The sequence below is a fragment of the Octodon degus genome, unplaced genomic scaffold (assembly GCF_000260255.1).
Source record: "Octodon degus isolate 3935 unplaced genomic scaffold, OctDeg1.0 scaffold00183, whole genome shotgun sequence".
Lineage (NCBI taxonomy): Eukaryota > Metazoa > Chordata > Mammalia > Rodentia > Octodontidae > Octodon > Octodon degus.
In genome coordinates, this window is record NW_004524759.1 from 3,516,461 (window position 1) to 3,526,088 (window position 9,628).

A 9,628-nucleotide genomic window follows, 5' to 3' on the forward strand; every position below is an offset into this window, starting at 1 on the left:
GGTCACGCTGAGACAGCAACTGAGACTGGGTGTGTTGGCACGTGCCTGTAATCCCAGCATGTGGGAGGCTGAAAAGAGAAGGATCACTACAAGTCCAATCTGTGTAGTGAGACCCTGTAGACCCCTTACTAAATATATATTTAAAACATTTAAATTAATATCAGTCAATGAAATTTAAATGTAATTAAAAACTTAACCAACAAAGAAAAGACCCGTCCTGATGGATTCACAGCTGAATTGTACAAGAAATTTAGAGAAGATATAATATCAGTACTTCTCAAAGTCTAACAAGAGAATGAAAAGGAAACAGTACTCCCTATTCCCCTGATACCAGGTGGGGAAGATGACTCAGTGGAATAAGCACTTGCCTGGCAAGTGCAGGGGCCTGAGTTCAATCCCTGGTTCCGCGAAAAAAAAAAGAAGTGCCCTGATACCAAAACCAGAGAAAGACACATCCAAAAAAGAGAACTACAGGCCAATCTTCCTAATGAACATAGATGCAAAAATCCTTGATAAGATGCTAGCAAACAGTGCAGCAAATCATCCAGATTATGCACCATGACCAAGTGGGATTCATTTCACGAATGCAGGAATATTTCAAAATATGCAAATCAATAAATGTTGTATGCTGTATCAACAAAGTAAAAAACAAAAATCACATGTTCATCTCAATTGATGCAGAAGAAAACTTTTGACAAAGTCCAAAGCTTTTTATTTTTATGATAAAAATCTACAGAAAATTGGAGTAGGTGATCTTTAAACTTAACCTGATAAAAGCCACCAATGATAATCAAAAACAGAATATCATATTAAATGGACATAAACTAAAAGCTTTCACCTTAAAATCAGGAACAAGACACAGATGTCCACTATCACCTCCTATTCAATATAATTCTGGAAACATTAGCCAGAGTAATTAAACAAGAGAGAGAAATAAAATGAATAAAGACAAGAAAGGAAGAAGTAAAATTATTATTTGTAGGTGACATGGTACTCTACATTGAAGACCCCCAAAACTCCACCAAAATACTTCTACATTTAATAACCACATTAACTCCACCAAAAGACTTCTAGATTTAATAACCACGTTCAGTACAGTAGCTGGTTTCAAAGTCAAGACTCAAGAAACAATAACATTCCTGTACATAAACAACGAACTCATTGGGAGAGAAATTAAGGAAACCACACCTTTCACAATAGCATCCCCCAAAAAAAGAAAGAATTAGGAGTCAGTCTAACAAAGGGGGCCTGTGAGATATAGCTCAGCAGACTACACACCTGCTTAGGCAAGGACAGGGACCAGGGTTCGAACCCCAGTACCACATGCCATGCCAGCCCACCCCCAGGCACACTGAGCCAGGTACCAAGACCCAGTATGGTGGTGCATGCCTATAATCCCAGTGCCGAGGAGACTAGATCACTGTGAGTCTGAGCTGTGTAGTGAGACCCTGTACCAAATACATTTAAAAAAATCTAACAAAGGAAGTAAAGGATTTGAAAATTATAGTAGTCTGAAAAAGAGGATGTCAGAAAATGCAGATATCCCTTGCTCATGGATAGGAAGTACCAAGATTGTGAAAATGGCCATACTCTCAAAATTGTTATACAGATTTAATATAATCCCAATTAAAATACCATTAGCATACCTCACAGACCTAGAGGGGAAAAAAAAAATCCTAATATTCATCTGGAACCAGAAGGGACCTAGAATAGCAAAAACAATTCTGGGCAACAAAGGCAAGGCAGGAGGCATTACAGTCCCTGATTTTAAATTATCCTATGAAGGTACTGTGATAAAATCAGCTTGGCACTGCCAAAAAAAAAAACAAAAAACCAGACCTGAGGATCAATGGGACATATTGGCAGATGCAGACACAACTACAAACACACTTGGCCACCCTATCTTTGACAAGGGCCAAGCCAAGCATGTTCACTAGAAGAAAGATAGCCTCTTTAATAAATGGTACTGGAAAAGCTGGCTTTCTACATGCCAAAGACTAAAGTCAAAATGGATCAAAGATCTAACTATTAAAAGAGAAACAGTAAACATACTACTGGAAGAGAAAGTAAGTAGAAATCTTGAAAACATAGGTAGAAACAAAGACTTCATGAATAAAATCCAGACTACATGGGAAATACTTCAGAGAATCATCAAATGAGGTATCATCTTATTTTATTAAAAAGTTTTTTTGCACAACAAAAGAAATCACCAACAGAGTTAAAACACAACCCATAGATTGGAAAAAAAAAAAAAATACAAGCCTGCTATACCATTAGTTTCTCTTGGTTCATTGAAATGAAAGGTTTACGCTACTACTACTTGCATAATTTTTCATGCCTTATCTTGTACTCTAACTATTTTGAAGCCAACAATATGCAGTGCATTAACTATTATTCTATTATTTCATTGTGAAATTTTGCTTTACCTTTCTTCCATTGAAGGTTTTTTTTTTTTTTTTGGAAGCTCGAAATTCGTTTGCAGTGACTCTCTGGTTTGGAACCCCAGAAGCTTGAGCTTCAGGGCTTTGTTTAAGCAGGCACTTAAACAACTGAGCTGCTGGGCAGGTCCCCCCTTTCTTCCATTGAAAAAGAAAAAAATGCAAGAACCAAAGTGTCTCCCTCGAATTCTAAGAATCTTAAAAGGGCAACAAGCAGCAGTCCATGACATAAACAAGGACACATACAAATTCTGGCCCTGAGCTCAGCATCATGGAGATCACACGGGGAACAGGGGCAGTGTGGCCTCTTGACCCAAAAGTGTGTGTTGGTACACCCCAGTCACCCAGCCACAACCCAGTGCTGCCCCAGGAGCAGTCTCGGGGCACTCTGATATTCAAGTCAGGTGTGCTGGTTTCTTGCTGGAAGCTGAAGAACAGACCACATCTCCCAAGATTCATCCTCCATGTCCCAGTGACCACACGTTCTACCACCGTCAGGGCTGCTCTGGTGTCCGTGCAAGAGCAGGGCCTGGCAAGCCTGTCCCCAAGGGAAAGCTGACATTGCTGTCACTGAACACAAAGTGGGGAAGAGAGGGAAATGTGGCCATACAGGGCACAGTTCCATGAGGACCCTGAGTCTGAGCCCTCCTACTCCCCGTGTCTCAGAATTGCTGTCCCCTTCCTGGTCCTCAGGCAGAGCACGCACTGCAGAGTTTAGGTCAGAGTATTTAAAGCCTATTTTCAGAGTGTCCTGGACTGCTGCACAGCATCTTGAGGCACCTCTAAGTCAAGTAAATCCAAATTTAGAAAGAACCCTGTGTGTATTCAGTGGAAACACCATAGACACTAGAAATGACCTGACTAGTCACCTCCAGTGGCCAGTGTGATTCACCTTGGGGCATCTGACTACTGGCACCAGTTGGAGTGAGGAATTGGGCTCCTGATGCTGTCCCTGCTTTCACAGGGGCAGACCCCCTGGTGGAGAACTTCGAGCCTCTGTACGACTGGGATGAGTCCTGGGAAAGAGCCAGTGAGGATGAAGGCATGGTGCCGGGGACGACACCACTAGACATGGCGGCCAGCTGGCAGGTGAGTGCTGGGCAGGCTAAGACTGGGCATCAGCAGGCTCCAAGCATAGTGGCAACCAGCAAGGCCAGCACAGAGCGTGGAGCTCCCAGAGGCTCCTCCCCACACATCCCATTCCCAGGCGAGCAGGTGCAGCTGTAAACCAAGAACATGGGACCCAGGAACAGGCAGAAACCTCTGGGTTTCTGTAAGTAATGGGGAAAAGAGACTAAAAGCCTTCCTTCAGCAATGCTGAACTGAGGCCTGAATGGAGAGGCCATCACTGAATCTCTAAGGGGGAGGTGGCCACACACGGGTCTCCTGCAGGACAGGCTCAGTGCTCTCAGGGAGCTCAGTGCCACATCTGGAACCTGCTGGTGGCCCAGACAACAGGGCTCTTCCTCAACCCATCTGCCCCCTCTGTGCCCAAGCCACAGGGACCTCAGACACCCAGAAGACCCAGAGCTGGGCAGCTCTTTGCCTGATGTCTAAGGAATGTTTCTCCACCCAACAGGTGTTCGACATCCTGAACGGGAAGCCGTACGAGCCTGAGGTCACAGCTGATGATGCCCTGGCCCAAGGTGTGTGGTGTAGGCTGGGCGTGGCCCTGGAGGAAGGAGGAATCAACTGCTCTGAGTCCCTAAGATGCGACCTGGCTGTCTCCTCGGGGAAGTCAGGACCAGCATGGGTCGGGACTAGTGTGCCTCCTCCTTGTCCCTGCAGGGGACATGAAGCAGCTGAGCGAGGAAGCCAAGCTGCAGCTCTACAAGCTGCTGGAAATCCCTGACCCAGACAGAAATTGGGCAATGCTGGCACAGAAGCTGGGTCTGGGCATCCTGAACCATGCCTTCCGGCTGAGCCCCGCACCAGCCAAGACACTCATGGACAACTACGAGGTAACACGTTCCCTGCCACAGAAGCACATAGCTTGACTCCTCTTGCTCACATCCCAGCCAGGACACCGTCCCATCCCTGATGCTGGAAAGAAAACCACTCACTGCCAGGGCCAGGGAGGACAGCAAGGGGACTCCTGTTTTCCAATCATTTCTGGGTGTTAAGACAGCTGGTTCCAAATTCTCATGAGCATGCCACCTATGAGAAGCCAGGAGTGTCACCAGGCGGAACTCCCATGGTAGATTATAACAGCACATGGCTTCTGTCCCCAGGAAGGCCCTGGGCATAGACTGGGATGAGGACTCATCCTGGAGATGACCCCTAGGAGGGCCAACAGCTACTGGCTTCTACTTCTGAAAACAGAGGTGGAAAACAAGAAGGCCTTTTCTTTTAGAAATGCCATTGTTTGCTGTTGTCTGAGTGGATTCCAGAGCTTTAGCTTGCACATATATGTGGTGGGAACCTTGCTGTGGGTGTCTTCTCTTTCCCTCTCTCTCCATCTCTCTCTCCTCCCCGCCTTTCTCTCCCCCTCTCTCTCCAGCTCACTTGCTCTCTCTGTCTCCCTCTCCCCCATCTCTCTCTGTCCATCTCTCTGATTTGTCTCCTCTCCTGTTTCTATTTCCACCTCTCCTCTTTCTTTCTCCATCCCTTCTCCTCTCACCACTCTTCTCTCTCCTTACAACAAACTGCTTCTCTGTGATTTCCTGTGCTCTGGGAAGCTGAGACATGAAGCTGGACCAAAAGGCAGATAGATGTCCCTGTCACCCTCTGTGCCCTTTGCAGTCCCACCTGGCTGCCAAGGTGGAAAAAATGGCACAAAGAGGGACAGAACAGGGCCAGGCCACAGTGTTCCCAATCTGAGCACTAGATGTTCTTCCTCTCCCTCCAGGTCTCAGGGGGGACCATCAAGGAGCTGACTGAGGCCTTAGGACAGATGGGCTACACGGAAGCCATTGAAGTGATCCACGCAGCCTGCTGTGGCTCAGGGACCTCCAGCCCCGTGAAGGGCACCATGCAAGCCCCATCACCACCCCTGTTGCTGTCACCTCAGATTGGTAAGGGAGTACAGTACAGCAGGATGTTCCAACTCTTAGCTGGTGTGGGGTTTTGGGTCTTAGGATATAGAGGCCAAGGCCATCCCCACTGTCACCTTCTGCCCCTCCTGACATTGCATTCACAGAAGAGACAGTGACGTGGACTCATGAGCTACCTGATTTCCCATCAGTACTGCACCCAGCATACAGCAGGGTAAGGTAAACCCACTGTCACCAAAGGAAAGGAACTCTATAGAGAGAGAGGGCACAGTGGAGGTGTGGGCACCAGGCCAGACCAGAGCAGCACCCCAGCTTTCCCAGAGACCCATCCTCCTGGGCATCTTCGTGCTGAGGACACTGGCCTGCCCACTGCCAGTCGCTGCATCAGCACACATCCGTACATGGCTGGTTCCAGACACTTCCCTGCCCCTCAGCTCTAACAGCACACCTGACACCCACGCCCAGCTTTTTTTTTAAAAAAACAAAAATGAAAATGGAAAAATAATTCATTGCCTTGATCCCACACCACTTCAGCTACAGTGAGCTATCTCTATTCATCTACACAGTAGAGCTTCTCAGGAGAGTGTTCCAGGGCCGCCTCACTTCTCAAGGGAGAGCTCTAGGGCCTCCTCACTTCTAAGGAGAATGTTCCAGGGCCTCCTTACTTGTCAGGAGAGAGCTCCAGGGCCTCCTCACTTCTCAGGGGGGTGCTCTAGGGCCTTCTCACTTCTCAATAGACGGTCTTAGGGCCTCCTCACTTCTCAGAGGAGCACTCTCTGGCTTCTGCACTTCTCAGGAGAGTGTTCTAGAACCTCTTCACTTCTGGCCCTTCCTGAGCGCCTTGGTCAGGTCCCCATCTCTGCCTCTATCACATACTCCAGGATCCTTTTCCCCACACAGGGATCACACTGGCCCCCACTCCATACTGTCCCCACACATGGCTTTTCACACTACACACCCCACACAGTTGCCTCTTAGATCTTCAGCCTCCCCAGTCAAGTCTGAGCCCAATTCAATTCACAGTGAGCTGTCAGCCCCCAACAAACTTGATTCTGGCCACATCTCAGAGAAGCACAGCTGTCCTCAGGATTAGGACAGACTTTGAGAATCACCCCTTGCACCCAGATGAAGTGAGAAAACCTACGGAAAGGAGGCGAGATTTATGTTGGTTCAAGGTTTCAAAGGGCTCATCCATGCTCAGCCAGCTCAGAGCCAGAAGCATCATGGCGGAAGAGCCTGGTGAAGCAAAACTGTTCACTGGGGTTGGAGGGGTGGGGTGATGTAAGAATGGGAACCCACCCTGCGAGGTCCTGCCCCAGGACCCTTCCTAGTTGCCCCTTCAGCTATGAATTTGTCCTGGATTCACCCACGGATGAGGTCAATGTCCCACAGTTGTCACCTTCTACAGCCCTTCTGGGTAGCACAGGAGCCTTTGCAGGGATCTTTAGTCCACACAGCACTTCCTGTGCATTCTCCTGGTATCTCCTCACCCACCCAGTGTAATACCTCGTCCTCCTCCAGTTTCCCCTTCCCACAGCCCCACCTGGACCACCCTTCTGCTTTGTCTGGATGCCTACTCAGTCTCTTCCTTCAGTCCACTCTGCACCAGTGGTATGACAGCACATGCGTGTGCACGTTTGTGTGTGGTGCTACAGTTAAGCCTGGGGCCCTTGCACTAGATTGTCTTGAAACAGGCTCTCCCTAAATTGCCCAGGCAAGGCTTAAATTCAAGATCCCCTTGCCCCAGCCTTCCAGAGTGCTGGGATTAAGAGACCCAGTGGTGTGACTTTTTTTTCCAAGTTAGTGAGCTAATATGGCCTGTCACATCGCTGCCAGTCCATCCATGCCACACTCCTTGTCCAACACATAGCAAACCCAGCATCCCTGCACAGCCACCCTTTAAATGTTACACTGATGTGCTCCCCGGGCTACTAGTGTTGCCCAGTCCTGGAAATCTCACCTGCCTGGCTCCCTGGCTCCCTTCCAGTGTCAAGGTCACCTTGTCAGGGAGGCCTCTAGGGGAGGAGCACAGTGTCACTATGCCCCTGCAAAAGGGGGGACTGTGCCACCAGGAATTGACCCAGGGCTTGGTCTGTGGCCTGGTGCTCTTCTAGTGCAAACACTCAAAAAAGTAAATGCCGACAGTTCTCAAAAGCAAATGCTTAAACATTAAATCTCTAATGTGTAGTTATCTTTAAAGTACCTCCCAGATCACAGCACAAATAAGAAACTGCATTAAAATCAGTTGAACAAGCAGAGCATGGTTTTGCACACCTATAATCCCAGAGAGGCTGAGGCAGGAGGATCATTGTGAGTTCGAGTTCAGCCTGGGCTACAAAGTAAGCTCAAGGCCAGCCTGAACTGCATAGCGAGACCCTATCTCAAAAAGAAAAGAAAAAAACTGGTTGAACAAATCCATACTAAGACAATAGTCATGGCACTGTTGCTAAAATCTGAATCTGCCATACTAGGATGTGAGAGATATGCCTCTGGTGCACTCTAAGTGGGTCTGCACCCCACTGCTGTTTTCCTGGCTTCCCTTTCTGTACAAGAAATAATCTCCATTGGTAGATCCCTAAGGATACTTTGCAACAGCAAGAAAGCAGCATCAGTGCAGTACAGGCTCTTTTTCATCAGAGCCATCTTTTTTTTTTTTTTTTTTTTTTTTGCCACCAGGAATGTCAGCAAGGTGCTATTTGATAGCATTGGAAACCAGAGAGTGGTTTCCACCATCGCTTCTGCTTCTGATAATTTGCATAGGTTCAGCCACCTCCCCCGTGGGACACACAGTGTGGAGTGGGGAGAGTTCAGGCATCTTTGGTATACACACAACAGGATTGTCAGAGAAACACTAGGCTGAAAGGGTCTTCACATCCTGGGCACCTCCTGCCCTGCATCAGTGTGGACCGTACAAATGGTCGGGAGAGGCAGAGGGACGGGGTGGTTGACAGGTTCTACACAGGGTACCAGCCTCCCTGCCAGAGCCATGCCAGAGGTCTATGTCCCAGCCAGGCTCCTGAACCCCTGATTTCTCCCCACAGATGAGCTTCGAGACCAGGACAGTATCTGCGACAGCGGTGTGGAGACCTCCTTCCGCAAGCTCAGCTTCACGGAGTCCCTGACGGGTGGGGGCCCCTTGCTAACACTTAACAAAGGGCCCCTTGACTTTGGGCAGGAAGGACCCATAGAGGGCAAGATTTAGCTGCCGTGATGGCCACGCCATGTAACCAAAGCCAGAAAGTCCAGTACTTTGCCCAAGAGATGGAAGACTGGGCATCCAGAGGCACTAATCGGAAAGGCGGCCTGGAGCCGTCCGGCTACCGCAGGCCTCTGAGCACGGCCACCCCAGGTCCTTGGCTGAGTCCCGGCAGGGTCACATCCAGGCAGGAAGTACCTGGCAGGCACAGCCCTTAAGCCGATGGCGTTCCTAAAGCGAGGAGTGCATCGGTGGCACCGCTGCCGCTGGGTCACTGCTTTCTCTTCCATCACTGCTGCTGCTGCTCCTCCCCCTCTGCTGTTTCCTTGAACCCCTTCCATGGCCACCTGGTGTCTCTCTAGCCGTCCAGGCACAGTCTGTGCGCCCAAATACTAAGGAAGGAGATATTTTTGGATGAGAGTCGCTTGGTGTGCAATAAGAAAGGCTGCGCACTTTCTAACGCGCCGTCGCTGTGATTTGCAAAGCACGCACTTAGCAATATTTAAACATGGTTCCAATCAGGGCTGAACATGGTATTCTCCCCCCTTTTTCTGCATTTTGCTATTGTAAATATGTTTTTTAGACCAAATACTTTAAAGGAAAAATGTTGGATTTATAAATGCTATTTTTTATTTTACTTTTATAATAAAAGGAAAAGCAAATGGTTGACCTCACTCTGATCTCTGCAAATATTTCTCCAAGGTGATGTCTTGCCATGTGGGTCATCCACAGCCTTGCTAGCACAGTCACATCTTCCTTTAGACTTCATTTTTTGATCTCAAAATGAACAAAAAAGATCAAAGGATATGTGTTTTAACCCAAGACAGAAGTCGTGGGCTCATCCGGGCCCGGCCCAGCTCCTGTCCTGTGGACAACACCGTGCCTCTGGTGTGTGAAGCACTGAGCAGTGAGTGGTGTGGGGCCCTAGGCTAGGAGCCTTCCTGCAGGAAACCCTGCTGCACTGCTTTCTGCCCGGGGCTGGAACTTAAGTGAGAAAACAC

At 48.5% G+C, this 9,628-nt stretch overlaps 1 protein-coding gene across 2 annotated transcripts in view; it reads left to right on the forward strand.

Moving 5' to 3' along the window:
- Nucleotides 1–9,321, forward strand: part of LOC101577398 (nuclear factor NF-kappa-B p105 subunit) — a 34,360-nt gene extending 25,039 nt beyond the window's left edge. The window contains exons 12-16 of one of the 2 annotated variants that reach the window (XM_023703887.1): nucleotides 3,403–3,527; nucleotides 4,018–4,084; nucleotides 4,227–4,399; nucleotides 5,287–5,452; nucleotides 8,473–9,269. In XM_023703887.1, the coding sequence (XP_023559655.1) occupies nucleotides 3,403–3,527; nucleotides 4,018–4,084; nucleotides 4,227–4,399; nucleotides 5,287–5,452; nucleotides 8,473–8,633 (692 nt within the window). In that variant the 3' untranslated portion in view covers nucleotides 8,634–9,269. Of the gene's footprint in view, nucleotides 1–3,402; nucleotides 3,528–4,017; nucleotides 4,085–4,226; nucleotides 4,400–5,286; nucleotides 5,453–8,472 lie in introns of both variants that reach the window. The other variant, XM_023703888.1, reaches the window with a different exon arrangement.
- The last annotated feature ends 307 nt before the right edge of the window (nucleotides 9,322–9,628 follow it).